The sequence below is a fragment of the Hemiscyllium ocellatum genome, chromosome 11 (genome assembly GCF_020745735.1).
Source record: "Hemiscyllium ocellatum isolate sHemOce1 chromosome 11, sHemOce1.pat.X.cur, whole genome shotgun sequence".
Lineage (NCBI taxonomy): Eukaryota > Metazoa > Chordata > Chondrichthyes > Orectolobiformes > Hemiscylliidae > Hemiscyllium > Hemiscyllium ocellatum.
The window spans coordinates 22,358,973-22,375,919 of record NC_083411.1 but is presented as its reverse complement, the minus strand read 5'-3'; the positions used below and the strand labels follow the sequence as shown (position 1 = coordinate 22,375,919).

At 40.9% G+C, this 16,947-nt stretch overlaps 1 protein-coding gene across 2 annotated transcripts in view; it reads left to right on the top strand.

Annotated features, from left to right (window-relative positions):
- Window positions 1-4,509, top strand: part of atg4a (autophagy related 4A, cysteine peptidase) — a 58,048-nt gene extending 53,539 nt beyond the window's left edge. For both annotated transcript variants that reach the window (XM_060832458.1, XM_060832459.1), the window contains 2 exons: window positions 1,230-1,341; window positions 3,065-4,509. In XM_060832458.1, coding sequence (XP_060688441.1) covers window positions 1,230-1,341; window positions 3,065-3,129 — 177 coding nt within the window. In that variant the 3' untranslated portion in view covers window positions 3,130-4,509. The remainder of the gene's footprint in view (window positions 1-1,229; window positions 1,342-3,064) is intronic.
- Window positions 4,510-16,947: the final 12,438 nt, after the last annotated feature.

Here is a 16,947-nt window from a genome sequence, read left to right as displayed (position 1 = left end):
AGATGTCTGTGCCCAATGCCAATATTTGTTTTCATTGGACACTTGGACATAGCAATACTCAATAATACTATCCCAACGATCCAATACAACTATCCTTGTTGAATACACTGTTGTTTTAGTTAATTCTCTGACACAGAACTTAAGAAGATTTGAGAATGCTGATTCACTTTGTGTTTGTTCAGACAATCTCCGAGCGAGAGCCTGACTGTCTAAACCAGATTCAGTTTGATACTCTGTCTAACTTCTGTCCAATACATCCAGAAAATCATCAACCTTTATATCCTCCCCTCCATGACCACATGCACATACACTATTTGCATTTCATTCTTCTGCAATAAACATAAAATCTTCCATGGCAGAAATCTGTTTATACTCTCTAGTCTGCTCCCAAGGTTGATAGTCTTTGGGAGATACAAAGTTCCTCTCCAGTAATTCCTGCTGACATGGGTGCTTTGCGTCTTCAATGTTTTTGCCTGCTAAATATACTGTACAATACTAGCTTGTAAAGTGTCTCTTATTCTGTTTGAAACACTCATTTTTACAACCTTATTTAATTCTCGATACAACACCTACAATTTCACCTCCAGGCCATACTCCACATGACTTTGTATTACAGATCTTTCATTATTATTGGGTCAAAAACCTAGAACTCTCATCCATAATGGGATGGTGGATGAATTTGCACCAGATGAGCTGCAACAGTTGAAGAAGGCAGTTCCCCAGGATTTTCTGAAGGACAATTGGGGATGAACAATGTGTGCTGGCCTTTGCCAATGAGGCTTACATCCCATGAAAACAGTTTGAAAATTGCCAATGTGAGAACTTTGTAGAAAATGCAATCCTTTTTAGGTGTGAATTTTGAGATGATGTCATATTTTCCATTTGGAAAGTTTTTAGGTTTTTCCACAGGGTGAATTTGATGTTGATTTAATTTAGCACTGAGATTTGTGTTACTTGTGCTCCGTGTTCTTCCAGATAATTTTATTTTTCTTCATTTAAAATAGAGAAAACATTTGGCAGATTACAGCCGCCTTGTTCACTGGGCATAATTATTAGTTCTTTGCATTAATGACAAGGGAAAGTCTTTCAAAAATAGAGATCTTACCTTTGAAAAAGGATCTTCTGTGGGAATTGTCTATGTTCATATCATAAGCATTGACATCTGAGAGGGCTGTAACATAAAAAGTGTATTGACGTATGCCTAATGTTGTTAACGTACAAAACAATAGGAAATTCTGAAGACGCGTAACTTCCGAATGTTTGAATTGGTTGAGAAACACCCTCCACACTGGCCTCCTTTTGTACCTGCGACCAAACCTGAAGTGCAGACCACAGGAGCAGGTAAGATTTATGCTAAAACTTTATTTCTTAATTTTATTCCTGCAAGCCCAATGGTCACCTCAACGCTCCCTATAGCCTCAGTACCAACCTTCCTGGTTTCAGCCTTTACTAGCATTGTATTCACATCCTATTTTGTATAATGTTTGGCCTATTATCCTGGCCTGACTAGCTCACTGTCTTCTTCCCAGAAAAAGGATTATGAATTCTCACTTCCTTCAGTACTTAAATCCACAGCGGCTCAGTTCTCTTTCCCCTACCACATCTCTGTAAGCACTGCATGCTTCTAATTCTGGTCTAAAGTTTTATTTCCACTCCACAAAGCCTGGCAGAACTTGTGCCTTAAGTATCTTTGGCTTACTGCTCTTTTATTCTCTTTCAGAAGTCTTCCAAAAATATTTTTATTTTCCCATCTCTTAGCTTTTCTTTAAGTTTTCTATATTTTCTGTATTAAAATGCATTGTTATAATTTGTGACATAAAAAATTCAGTACAATTACAAGTTGTTTTTGTGACTGTGTTCCCTTCGTACCTCTATATTTAAAACACAAAAATTGTTTCTATTTTGCTGCATCGAAACAATTATGAACAAAAATTAGGGCTGAGCAAGGTTTGATTAACTGATAACCTAAAGCTCAGTGCTGTAGTGCGTCATGACTCCATCGTATCTAATTGTATGTTGAATAATCCTAATGATTTTACCTCTGTGTCCTTGTTCAAGCTCTACTGTTGACTTTGAATCAAAATATTTTACCTTTATCTGTTCTAAAGTTTGCCTTTCGATAATTTCACTGCTGTGTTAGTATTTAAGTGGTGAAAGCTGCAATACAAAGGGACGTTGAGGTACTTGTGCATGAAACACAGAAAGCTAGCACACAGGCACAGCAGGTAATCAGGCCTTTATTTCAAGGGAGTTGGAGTATAAGAATGAGGAAGTCTTACTGTAACTGTACAAAGTGCTGGTAAGACTGTCTAGAATAGTGTGAGCAATTTTGGTCCCCTTACTTAAGCCAAGGTGTTGTTTCATTGGGAGCTGTTCAAAGAAGGTTCACTAAGATGGTTTCTAGGATGGAAGGACGATCTTATAAGCATTGGCCAAACAGATTGGGACTCATCTCCCTGGAGTTTAAAAGAATGAGAGATGATCTCATTGAGACATACAAAATTCTTAAGGGGCTTGACAGGGTAAGTGCTGAGAGAATATTTCCTTCACAGAAGAGTCAAGGACCAGAGTACCTAATCTCAAAATGAAAGGTTGCCAATTTCAGACTGAGACGAGGAAGAATTTTTTTCTCTGAGAAGTTTGAGAGTCTTTGACGTTCCTTGCCAGAGACAGCTGTGGGCAGAATCCTTGTGTTTATTTAGGGCTGAGATAGACAGATTCTTGATCATCAGGGAATTGAGGGTTATGGGAAATGGGGAGGAAAGTGGACATGAGGAATGTCAGATCACCCGTGATCCTTTCAAAGGGCGGAGCAGGTTCAAGGGACCAAAAGGCCTACTCTTGTTCCTATTTCTTGAGGTCATAGAGTCAGAGATGTACAGCATGGAAACAGGCCCTTCGGTCCAACCCGTCCATGCCGACCAGATATCCCAACCCAATCTAGTCCCACCTGCCAGCACCCGGCCCATATCCCTCCAAACCCTTCCTTATAGGTCTTATATTGAAGTGATAATCTGCGTTTGTTTTTGTACCATTAATAATTTTCTTTTGTCTTTGGCCACAGAGTTTGTTGAGCCAGCTGACAAGCTGTTTGAGTCAGAGGAAGAATTTGAAATTCTCAACGTTTAAAGCAGCCGGTTGGACCTTCAATTACTGCTGCTGAATGATTACAGCAGAGACTGTCAACCATTTTTATCATTTAAGCAGCCTTTTTAACAAGACAAGTGCCTGATTTCATAAGGACATGAGAAAATTTGCAGCATGCTTGAAAATAATGAAATAACTCCCACTTAACAAGCAAGTTGCTTCCAAGTAGTTTACTCGCAACCTCTTTTTTTTGAACAAAACCAGAAGATTCAGAAAACTTCTAACAAATGGATCTTCCTCATTTTTGGTGATCCACTGGAAGCAAGTGTTATTTAGAAAAAAATGTTGTTGAGAGGAAGTGGCAATATGGGCAGGACAACATTCAAAGAAAGTGACTGGATTTTAGATGAAGAGAACCTTTCATGCACAAGATGGTAGCATTATGCCTACTCAATGCTTCTGACTGTTAATTATCCTACAGATCATCTGGAGCCTATGTCTTGGAGAGATGAGGATCCTACCTATTTATCTGTTCTTTATCCACCTGAAATAGGGGATGCGTGCCCCATAACTGAGTCTATTGTCAATGCTGCATTCCCACTTCAAATCTTCTGTTTTTTTTTGAGGGTATCATTGTGATTTTCAACTTCATGTATGGACTTTTCCACTTTTTGTCAAATATAAAATTCCAATGTATTTATGGCTTCATGCCCAGTATTGTTTTTGTGTACTATTAGTATTGTGCATTCATTTGGACTGCCCCAAAAAGTCCAAATCTTTGTGTAAGCCACAATATTGCAGTGTGCATTGTAACATCTTAATTTTTAAATTTCCCTCAAAAACACCTTTAAGTTTCATTTGATTAATGTGAACTTAGAAACTAAAAATATACCAGTCCTGTCCAGTACAAAACTCTTTATTTTAGAATGATGCATGCACAAAGCAAGTGTCATATAAGAGCTGTATGTCAGCTTGAAAATATAGGAAATACACAGCCATTTAAAAAAAACTTATCTTATGTATCTTTTCAGATATTAGCTGTCAGCTCCAGCTTTTTCGCATGACAGCATTGTCTGTCCTAACCCAAGATATTGGCTCCATTTTTAAGATGGACATGCAGATTAACTAGTTTGTGCAATCAAGAGTTGGCATTGCATTGTCCTTAGGCTTTATAATGCCATGCTTTTATACCATGCATCTAAATATTAGTCAGCTACTAAGTATGTACTATACATTATCTGTATTGGGCAGCTTTAGCTGCTCCAAATGCAAAAGGATTTATCTTATTTAAACAATGCTGGATGCAAGCGACTACACATTAAATAACCTCAAAATGAAATGTGTTTAGCAGCTTCTGAAATATTTTTAAGCCCTGTCAACCTTGCTGAGAAATTTCTGAAGGGGTGATGTATCTGCTAATAATATTTAATAAACATTTAGCTCAGGAGAAGTAAAACAGATTAGTTTGAAATGATCTTTGGGTCTGTGATCAAGGTGCAGAGGTAGTGAAATGTGTGTTAAGAAAAGAAACTACTGTTAGGGCTGCGGATATTATATTAATATCCGTGCTAATGTTACAGTACCTGGAGTATAATCATTAGACTGCACACTGTTTGGAAAATACCATCATTGCAAGAAACAACTTATTCAACAATCATTACAGTTTCATATGGATTGTGAAAATGAACTTTAATGCCTTGCATGGAGAGGTATTTTGCATACCAATAGAATGAAGTGCCAGGAAGCACATATTTCAACTCAATGTTAGGCAAAATAATCCTTAAAAAATGAAAAAAATGCACTGTCTACCTTGAATACTTAGATAATTTCCCTGTTTTTGTGACCCCCTGTTTGGTATAAATCAGAACTACATTTGTCCAGCAGTTTCCTGTGTTAAATTATGTTCATAAGCAATAGATCAAGAAGATCCTACGTTTGACCAGCATCCTATGTTCAGCTGACGTCAGGCCAAGCATGGGCTATAAAACCTCCTGCTCATTATCATGTACTGAACCCCGGCTGATGTATCAGAAGTCTTCCATGTTGAGCATCACTTGGCAAGGTTGCAGAATGTATATTGGGTGAGGGATTTCAATCTCCCAAGAGTGGTTTGGTAGCAGCACTACTAATCGTAAAGGACGTTGCTGCTAGGCTGGGTCTATGGCAGGTGGTATTGGAACCAACAAAAAGGAAAGATATATTTGACCTTGTCCTCTCCAATCCACCTGCTGCAGTTGCATTTGTCCATGACCGTATTGGCAAGATGACTCCTGCACAGTCCATATGGAGATGAAGTCCTGCCTTTCATATTGAAAATAGTTTGCATTGTGTTATATAGTTCAATTGCCATGCTGAATGGGACAGACTTTGAACAGGTCTAGTAACTCAAGACTGGACATCTGTGAGGTGCTAATAGGCAGCAGCAAGGTAAAAACAATGACTGCAGATGCTGGAAACCAGATTCTGGATCAGTGGTGCTGGAAGAGCACAGCAGTTCAGGCAGCATCCAATGAGCAGCGAAATCGACTTTTTGGGCAAAAGCAGCAGAATTGTACTCAAGCACCTCATGGCCTGGCACATCCTCCACTCAACCATAACCATCAAGCCAGGGGATCAACCCTCATTCAATGAAGAGTGCAGGAGGGCATGCCAGGACCAGCATCAGGCATATCTAAAAATGAAGTGTCAACATGGTGAAGCTGTAAAATACACAATGATGCCAAACAGAATAAGCAGCAAGTGATAGAGTGAAGTAATGTCAGAATCACCAGATCAAATCTAATCTCTGCAGTCCTGCCATGTCCAGTCATGAATGGTGGCAGACAATTACACAATTTGCTGGAGGATGATGGGAAAACCCAGAACATCAGTGCTAAAGGTAGGCATTTGTAACAATTTTCAGCCAAAAGTACTGAGTGATGATCCTCCTTGCCGTCCTCCAAAGATTCCTTAGACATAATGCGTGGCAGCCCAGTGGCTCAGTGGTTAGCACTGCTGTCTCACAGCGCCAGGGACTCTGGTTTGATTCCAGCCTCAAGTGACTGTCTATGTGGAGTTTGCATATTCGCCCCATGTCTGCAAGGGTTTCCTCTGGGTGCTCTGGTTTCCTCCCACAACCCAAAGACGTGCAGGTTAGATGAATTGGCCTTGCTAAATTTCCCATAGTGTTCAGGGATGTGTTAGTGCATTTATCAGGGGAACTGTAGAGTAATAGAGTAGGGGAATGGGTCCCCAAAATAAAGAGCAGCTATCCAAACAAATGAAGTTGACATAGTGTTATGAGACCAATCTGGTCATGGAGGGAGAATTGAGGTCGTGTTGAGGAACATGAATAATTTGAAGCAGGCATTTTGAGAGATGAACTGAAAGAGTGATCAGACAGTCCATCACAGATGAAGCTCATCAAAATGCCTGAATTGCTAAATGCTCATGATAAAATTATAGCTTTCCATTTGAGAAGTTCAATCTCATGTGATTGGGATAGTTGGAAGGGAGATCAAGTTTATTGAAACACATAGTTAGAATTCCATTCCAGAATAATGGAAGGCTAGAAATGCAATATTTCTCTAATCTTTCAGAGCTTGTGTTATGAAATAAGTATTGTCAGCCAAGTGAAAGGAATGTGAAACATCACCACAAAAAACTCAGTTGCACTTGGTTTCATTTCCTCATACAGCACGTATTCAAAAATAGATGAAGGGCTAAATTTTTCTTTGGCTCCTGTGTCAGTTTTTTTGACTATCACAGAAGATTTCTCTCTGTGAAGCAGAGCAAGTTTTCACATCTTGTCAAATTCACTCCATTCACTACCTACCATGCCCATGTGCTGGCTCTGGTTTACTGTTTGCCATACTCTGATCAACTCACCATGGCCAAGATTACCATCTGTGTTAAAGCAGTCTCAGCCATCTGTAAGAATGCACAGCAATGTAGGAAGAAGGCCAATGACTTTTCCAGTTCAGTGCAAAAACAATGTGTATGCCCCCAACCTCTTTCCAAAACTCTCATTCGCTATATCTCTGCTACTCTACCCACTTCCAAATTAGCACCAAGCCTTGTCACTCTCCCTTTTGCCTGCAATAGCTTTGCTGTCACCCAGCCCCACCCCAACACCTCTAAACCTTTCTACTCTCTGCATTACCTACTCACTTGCCCAGAACACCTCCCCACGTACACCAAAAGTTACAATTGTGCTTCCAATTTTTATTCCCCTTAATCTTTCTCTCTCTCTCTCTCTCTCGATCTCTCTCTCAATCTAGGAGGAAAGCAGGCACAATAAGGCAGAATGAATCAAGAGGTCTGGTGAGCCATTCAACATTGAACTCCTCACCCTTTATGTGGAAAGCAGCTTGATTCTGACCACTCCAAGTTCCAGATTGACCATGTCCAAGACATTGGGAGTGGTATTGCAGGCCAGGCTTGACTGACCCTGTTGGGATGCCTTGACCAAAGGCAATATTCTTGAGTTGACTGAGGACTACTGACAACCATAACAAGCTTCTTGACTGTGTGTGTGTGTGTGTGTGTGTGTGTGTGTGTATACTAAATTGCACAGCAATTATTATACCTCACTGGGATAGCATTCTGGTAACAAATCCTGCTATTCCTAGAGTCACAAAAGTTTAAAAAAAGTTAATCAGTTCACAGAATTCCCTAATTTACCTGTCTTTCAGATTCATGTTGATAGAAAGCAAGAGTCAAGTTTTGTAGTATACTGTACTTAACAAGAATGATTTTATTACAAATAAATTGATTCTCACTACTAGTAAACTAATATGAACTTTAACCCCCTAATGAACTACCCCCCATACACCACCAGATAGGAAACAAAAACATGGGTGTTATGGGCAGGAAGACTGGGAAGATTATTTGGTGATCCCTGCCCACAGGGTTTGCGGTGATGCTGCTTTGTGATCTTCCTTCTCCAAATACTTTCACCTCTTTGCAGAAGGGTGACTACTTCACACTTGTAAAGGTCCCTGACTTATTAATTAATGGTCACTTCTTACAGCAATTGGAAAGGAGAAATAAACTGGCTATCTTCTAGCTTGAAACATTGTATCACTGTGTAGAAAAGAGACATTTTCTAGATTTATAGTGATCCAATTGCTTCAAACAAAATATTCACATCCACAAGCTGTTCAACCACCTGAGCATAAATCACAGAATAGTTGGCAGCAAGCAGAAAACCTTTGTCATCAATAACAGGCCACTAGTCCACAGCAAAAGCTCCATTGATACATTAGCCTTGTCTCCAGCTCATCTGCAAACTAGGCTTCCACTACTGTTTGAAGGAGCAGCCGTGCAAACAGTATCTACCCTGAGTGTCAGGTTACTTGCTTTTAAAAAATGCAGATTTTTGACTTTTAAAACAGTTATTTTCTCAATTTCAGCCCACAATCAAAAAGGCAGAAAATGAAATGGATAGATACCGTCTTTACATAATACAGCTGTAATGTAAGCCTGGTATCACTGGCTGAGGGGGCAAGGTGCAAGAAAGCAAGATAAGGCAGAGATTCTGAGAGTTCCAGATAGGCACAAAATGAATGACTGCTAAGAGAACGATGAACAGGTTGGTGATGCAGCCTGGTCCAGACCATGAGCTAGGTGCAAACATCTGAGCACAGTGTCTGTGCAGCAGTAATACAAGGCAGTTGTTGTTGCAAAGTGCTATGAAGTACAGCAATGACATTCAGAAGCATAATGTAAGTGGATGAGCTGTACCATAAAGGTTGTTAGAGGCTGATGTATATCAGACTTAAATGATCTTAAGGTGGAATGTGTGTGGCTGGTGCCGTGCAGCATATCCTGAGACATTGATGCCTGTTCTCCAACATGGAGGTCCTTTGGAGCAAGTGGTCCACTGAAGGTACCTGCTCTGACTTCTATGTGAAGAATTTTCAGCACCTAGTTTGGTGAATGGGTGGGATAGAAAAAAAGCAAGATTGTACTTAATCAAGTCCTTAACAAGCAATAACCATCTCATTACTGCTGAGTAGGAATCTTGCCTCAATGCCTGGAACCTTGTTAAAAGATGCAATGAGTTGTTCCCGATGTTGAGTTGTTTAAGTCTGCCTCATTTCTCACCACAGCCCATATTGTTCAGGTTGCCAGAGGATTCTGCCTAAAATTCAGCAGGACATGTGTTTTCCATTTACCACTATATCATCAGTGACATCTTTTTAATTGTATTCATATCAATTGCAATCATTTAATAAATTCTGATGGATGTTGGCTATTACTATCAACATTCTCCTACATTCTTAAGGGATTTTTCATGATTCAGGAAGTGTATATTGACTGTTGATTGATGCATTAATAAAACAAACCAGCTTTGTAGCAAATGGACACAAGACATTATGAGGTTGGGTCTCATCTAAATAAGCATTTGTCATCAACAAGTGGTCACTAGTTCTCAGGCCCATCAGTTACTGTTGTCAGCCAAAGCTCTGTTCATACACAGCTCTTGGCTCCAGTTTCTGTTACAAAGTCCAAATGGCCATCTCAATGTAGCTTGTCAAATGCAGGCTGGTACAAAATCCAGCAAGCCAGAGAGTGTCTGGCTGGCAGCAAAATAACTCCTTGGCTGGGCTGTAGAACTGTAATGGGCAAATCATTGGGCTGCTTCTACTCAATGTAATTTCTTACTGCTGTGGCCACTGCTACCAGTGAAACCTCCTAATGAAGACCTCAAAAATAACTATTCCTTCAGATTATATAAAGGAAGTTCTGAATTTTTGCCACTGAGTGTCACAATTGGCCACTGCCTCTACGCTATGTACCTGAGTGTTGGCAGTCTGGCTGCATGACTTTCAACTGATGACAAATGCCTGGTTGCCTCATTGAGCTCATTTCAGACGTGGAACTTGTTAATGCTCTACTTAATTTCCATGGATATTTCAGGGGTGATCAATTGGGTATTTTCCAGCAACCTTCTGCCTGGAGTTAATACTTACATATATCTTACTAACTTGGAAATAATATTCCAGCTATCTAGCAACTCATCTAACAGTGACGTAAGGGGAAGAAACCAGCTCAACTGTGGAAAACAATCATTACCCTTTAAGGCTGCTGAATGCCTGCCAGACATTATACAATTCATTTAAATGCAACAACCTTGTTAATAGCATTTCCTCCAAAAATAGATCATGAGTTGAAATCTTCTTACTGATTTTCTACAAAGGTTATGAATTTGCAGTTAGTAGGGGTAGAAATGAAATGCCAATAAAATCGATGGATTGAAAGGTTTAGTGTAGAAAAAAATAAATTCTGATGCTCTGATGTAAAATGATAAAGGTGACGTTCACAAATTAACAAAACTGAGTCTATCAATCTAATGAATTACATGTAAGATACCATGTTAAAAATCACACAACACCAGGTTATAGAGTAACAGGTTTAATTGGAAGCACTAGCTTTCGGAGCGCTGCTCCCTCATCAGGTGGTTGTGGCTCCACATTCACCTGATGAAGGAGCGTCGCTCCGAAAGCTAGTGCTTCCAATTAAACCTGTTGGACTATAACCTGGTGTTGTGTGATTTTTAACTTTGTATACCCCAGTCCAACTCCGGCGTCTCCAAATTATGTAAGATACCATATATACTCGAGTGAAAGTCAATCTCATGTAAAAGTTGATCCCTTATTTTTGGCCAAACTAATCATGTATTTTCCATATATCTTGTGTAAACATTGATCCTACTATATCACATTATACACCTCTTATTAAAAAAAACTGCATATTCCCATTAACATACTTAAACTAAATCGCATTCATTCATTCATTCATACTCTACTCATCACTCTGCTTACTGTTCCGTCCATCCCTCCCTCCCTCTCCTGAGCCCCTTTGGTTTACCACAGCACATTTTGATTCATTTATTCATTCAGACAGGGACTCAGTCTATTGGTACTTATCACACTTTGTTCACTATACATCCAAAAGTTAATATTGTTAAAAAGGTTTCCATTTTAATTGTGCCATTATATCGGAATAAAAGTGATATATCTTTAATTCTTTGGCAAATTTGTTAATGTTGCTGAGGTTCTTAACATAACGAGAATAAATGGGAGAGAAACGGAAGAATTGGGCAGGAAAGTTCAAGATGCTTACACATTCAGAATTTAATAAATGTTTAATTTAAAGTGAGCCATTAAACCAGGCCATGACTATGTTGAACAGTGTGATTTTGCAGGATTTCAATGAATTTTTGACATTAAATTTTCGTACTGGTATGTATAAATAAAATTTACTACCAGTAATTCATTCTTGTTTCTCTTGCTTTTATCTGGTAATTACCTTTTACTGTAATTCATAACCCTTATTCCTGACACACTTCAACCCATCATACTGACTGCAACTTTGCCCCATCAACTGTCTAAACTTCCTCACAGACACAGAGTAGTAGTAGATGGAAAGTATTCAGCCTGTAGCTCAGTGACCAGTGGTGTTCCAGAGGAATCTGTTCTGGGACCTCTACTCTTTGTGATTTTTATAAATGACTTGGATGAGGAAGTGAAAGGGTGGGTTAGTAATTTTGCCGATGACACAAACGTTGATGGAGCTGTGGATAGTGGGGAGGACTGTTGTAGATTGCAACGGGACATTGACAGGATGCAGCACTGGGCTGATAAGTGGCAGAAGGAGCTCAACCTGGAAAAGAGTGAAGTGATTCATTTTGGAAGATCAAATTTGAATGCAGATTACAGGGTTAAAGGCAAGATTCTTGGCAGTGTGAAGGAACAGAGGGATCTTCGGGTCCATGTGTATAGATCCCTCAAGGTTGCCACCCCATTGACAGGGTTGTTAAGAAGGCATATGATGTGTTGGCTTTCATCAGTGGAGATTGAGTTTAAGAACCGTGAGGTTATGCTGCAGCTCCTTGGCGCCCCAGTTAGACCACACTTGGAATATTGTGTTCAGTTATAGTCACCTTATTATAAGGAGGATGTGGAAGTTTAGAGAAGAAAGGTTGAGGAAACTAAGGCTTTTTCTCATTGGAGCGAAGAAGGATGAGAGGTAAATTGGTAGAGGTGTACAAGTTGATGAGAGGAATAGATAGAGTGGATAGCCAGAGACTTTTTCCCACTGCAGAAATGGCTGTCAAAGAACAAAGAAAATTTACAGCCCAGGAACAGGCCCATTGGCCTCCAAGCTTGAGCCAATCCAAATCTACTGTGTAAATCTGTCGCCCAATTCCTAAGCATCTGTATCCCTCTGCTCCCCACCAACTCATGCATCTGTCCAGACGCATCTTAACTGAATCTACTGTGCCTGCCTCTACCACCACCTCTGCTGGCGACACGTTCCAGACACCCATCACCCTCTGTGTAAAGTACTTGCCGTGTGTATCCCCCTTAAACTTTCCACCTCTCACCTTGAAAGCATGACCTCTTGTTATTGAATCCTTAACCCTGGGAAAAAGCTTGTCTTTATCTACCCTGTCCATACACTTCATGATTTAGTCCTCCCGCAATCTCCTTTTTTCAAATGAAAACAAACCTAACCTATTCAACCTCTCTTCATAGCTAGCACCTTCCATACCAGGCAACATTCTCGTAAACTTTCTCTGCACCCTCTCCAAAGTGTCCACATCCTTTTGGTAATGTGACCAGAACTGTACACAATATTCCAAATGCGGCCAAACCGACGTCGTGTTCAATTTTAACATGACCTGCCAGCTCTTATACTCAATACCCGTCCGATGAAGACAAGCATACCATATGTCATCTTGACTACTCTATCCACCTGTGCAGCAACCTTCAGGGTACAATGGACCTGTACTCCCAGATCTCTCTGCTCATCAACTTTTCCCAAGGCTTTATCGTTTACTGTATAATTTGCTCTACAATTAGACTTGCCAAAATGCATCACCTCACATTTGCCTGGATTGAACTCCATCTGCCACTTTTCCGCCCAGTCTATCTATATTCTCTTGTATTCTTTGACAGTCCCCTATGCTTTCTGCTACTCCACCAATCTTCATGTCATGTGCAAACTTGCTTATCATACCAACAGTACCCTCTTTCAGATCATTTATGTATATTACAAACAACGGTGGCCCCAGTACTGACCCCTGTGGAACACCACTGATCACCTTTCTCCATTTCAAGAAACTCCCTTCAACTACTACTCTCTGTCTCCTGTTGCTCAACCAGTTCTTTATCCATCTAGCTAGAACACCCTGCACATCATCTGACTTCACTTTCTCTATTAGTTTACCATGGGGAAACTAATCAAACGCCTTACTAAAGTCCATGTATATGACATCTACAGCCCTTCCTTCATCTATCAACTTGGTCACTTCCTCAAAGGACTCTATTAAGTTGGTATGGCACGATTCCCCCCGCACAAAACTATGGTATCTATCACTAATAAGCCCGTTCTTTTCTAAATATAAATAGATCCTATCCCTCAGTACCTTCTCCACCGACTTTCCCATCACTGACATCAGGCTTACTGGTCTGTAGTTACCCAGAATATCCCTACTACCCTTCTTATACAGGGAGACAACATGAGCAACCCTCCAGTCCTCTGGCACCTTACCTGTGTTTAAGGATGCCATAAAGATATCTGTCAGTGCCCCAGCTATTTCCTCTCTCATCTCCCTCAGCAACCTGGGATAGATCCCATCTGGTCCTGGGGATTTGTCCACCTTAATAATCTCTAGCCTACCCATCACATCTTCCCTACTTATGTCAACGTGATACAGAGTTATCAAACTTCTATCTCTAATCTCAACATTCATCATGTCCCTCTCCTCAGTGACCACTGATGCAAAGTAATCATTCAGAATCTCACCCATTCTGTCACACACAGCCTCCCTTCCATATCCTTTAGTGGACCAATCTTTTCTCTAGTTACCCGCTTGCTTCTTATATAAGAATAAAAGGCACCTTAATTCTGCTTGCTAAAGCCATTTCATGACCCCTTTTAGCCCGCTTGATTCCTTGTTTAAGACTGGTCCTACTCTTCCAATATTCCTCCAGGGCCCGTTCTATTCTTAATTGCCTGGACCTTATGTACGCTTCACTTTTCCTCTTGGCTAGTCGTACAATTTCTCCTGTCATCCACGGTTCATGAATCTTGCCTTTTCTAGCTCTTATTTTCAAAGAAACATTTCTATCCTGCACTACATTGAACCTATCTTTGAAAACCTCACACATATCAAATGTGGACTTGCCTTCAAATAGCTGTGTCTAAACCACGTTTCCCAGCTCCTGCCTAATTTTGACATAACTGGCCTTGGCCCATTTTAGTACCCTTCCCTGAGGACCACTCTCATCTTTGTCTATGAGTATTCTAAAACTTACGGAATTGTGGTCACTGTTCCCAAAGAAATCCCCCACCGCAACTGTTATTACCTGCCCTGGCTCATTCCCCAACACTAGATTCAATATGGTCCAGTCCCTCGTCGGACTATTGACATATTGCTGTAGAAAACTCTCCTGAGCGCTCCTTACAAATTCTACCCCATCCAGACCTCAGACGCTAAGTGTATCCCAGTCAATGTTGGGAAAATTAAAATCTCCCATCACCACTACGCTATTGCCTCTACATCATTCCATAATCTGTTTACCTATTTGTTCTTCTGCCTCATGCTCACTGTTGGGAGGCCTGTAATACAGCCCCAACAATGTAATTGCATCCTTCTTATTCCTCAGCTCCACCCATAATGCCTCACTACTCAAGCCCTCCATAGTGTCCTACTTTAGCACAGCCGTGATATCATCCCTGACTAGCAATGCAACTCGCCCCCCATTTTACTTCCCACCTCGTCCTGTCTGAGGCGTCTATGTCCTGGAACATTTATTTGTCAATCATGCCATTCCTTCAACCAAGTCTCTGTGATGGCAATAATGTCATACTCCCAGGCACCAATCCAAGCCCTAAGTTCATTTGCCTTACCCACTATACTCCTTGCATTAAAGTATATGCACTTCAGGCCACCGTTTTTGTTTAGTTCATCTGCTGTCTGCTTATTCTTCCCTTTATTAAAGCTATCTACGTGATTCTTACAGTTTCCACCTCGCTGCCTACTTGTTTTGTCTTTTGGTTCCTAGCCCCTCCCTGCCACATTTGTTTAAAATCTCCCCAACAGCAAGTCGCAAAAACTACCCCAAGGACATTGGTTCCTGTCTGGTTCAGATGTAGACCATCTACTTTGTAATAGTCCCACCTTCCCCAGAACCGGTCCCAAAGTCCAACAAATCTGAACCCCTCCCTCCCACACCATCCCTCAAGCCACGTATTCAGCCTGCCTATTCTTTCATTTTTATGCTGGCTTGCACGTGGCACTGGTAGTAATCCCAAGATCATTACCTTTAAGGTCCTTCTTTTTAACTTCTCTCCTAGCTCCCTGAATTCTGCTTTCAGGACCTCTTCTCATTTTTTACTTATATCGTTGGTGCTACAGGCTGTTAACCCTCCCCTTTCAGAATGCTCTGCAGCCAATTGGTGACATCCTGACCCAAGTACCTGGGAGGCAACATACCATCCCAGAGTCTCGCTTTCGGTCACAGAACTGCCTATCTACTCCCCTTACAATAGAATCCCCTATGACTATGGCCCTACAAGTCTTTTTCCCACCCTTCTGAACAGCAGAGCCTGCCACGGTGCCATGATCCTGGCAACTGCTACCTTCCCCTGGTGAACCATCTCCCCCAACAGTACCCAAAATGGTAAACCTGTTTTGGAGGGAGATGACCGCAGGGGACACCAGCATTGCCTTCCTACTCTTTTTCTGCCGTTTGGTCACCTATTCACTGTCTTCCTCAGCAATTTTAACCTGCAGTGTGACCAGTTCACTAATAGTGCTATCCACGACCTCCTCAGCATCGCGGATGCTCCACAGTGAGTCCATCCGCAGCTCCAGAGCCGTTATGAGGTCAAACAAAAGCTGCAGCTGGACACACTTCTTGCATGTGTAAGAGTCAGGAGCGTCAGCCACATGCCTGAGCTCCCACATCAAGCAAGAGGCACATGCCACAGGTCTGAGGTCCCCTGCCATTGTAAGCTTAGCTTTGTATCAACTAACTAAAACCAAACAATGCGCTTAAATATATGAAAAAGAAAGAAGAAGAAAAAATAAAAACCTTACCTTACAGAGTCTTTTTCTTCTGGTTAGAGGAAGGGGGGACAGGAGGGAGATACTACACACGTAGTATCTCGGGTTTACCCGCTGCCTAAATATATACTCAATCCTTCCCTTCCCGGCATTCTCCTGGTCTCCACATTACCTCTGCTGTGTCTCCTGCTGCTCCTGGACAGGAAAAAGCCTGGGATCATGAGGGGATGAGGGGGCAGAATTTTAAGGTGATTGGATGAAAGTTTAGGGGAGGTGTCAGAGGTGGGTTCTTTACAGAGAGAGTGGTGGGTGCGTGGAATGCACGGCCAGCAGTGGTAGTAGAGTCAAATATGTTAGGGACGTTTAAATGACTCTTGGATAGGCACATGGATGATAGTAAAATGAAAGGTGGGTAGGTTAGTTTGATCTTAGAGTAGGATAAAAAGTTGGCACAACATCGAAGGCTAAAGGGCGTGTACTGTTCTATATTCAATTGTCTATGTTCTATGTTCATTTATAATTTAGGAGTTCGTCTAAGGTGCTGAGTTCCAAAAACTACTTTCATTCATTCATTGAAAATCTTTCTTGGAAAAAACTTACTGAGATCACTGTTTCAAATATATATTCTGACCTTTATTAAAAGAAAGACTTCCAGAGAACTGATAATAATCCAATTGACTCTGCTGTTAAAGATCTGCATTCCAAAAATGATAATATATATTCTGCATTGTAAGGATTAAGGAGCCAATTGTAAGGTTCCTTGAGTTAAAGAAAAGGTAATTTTATTATCTCCTAAT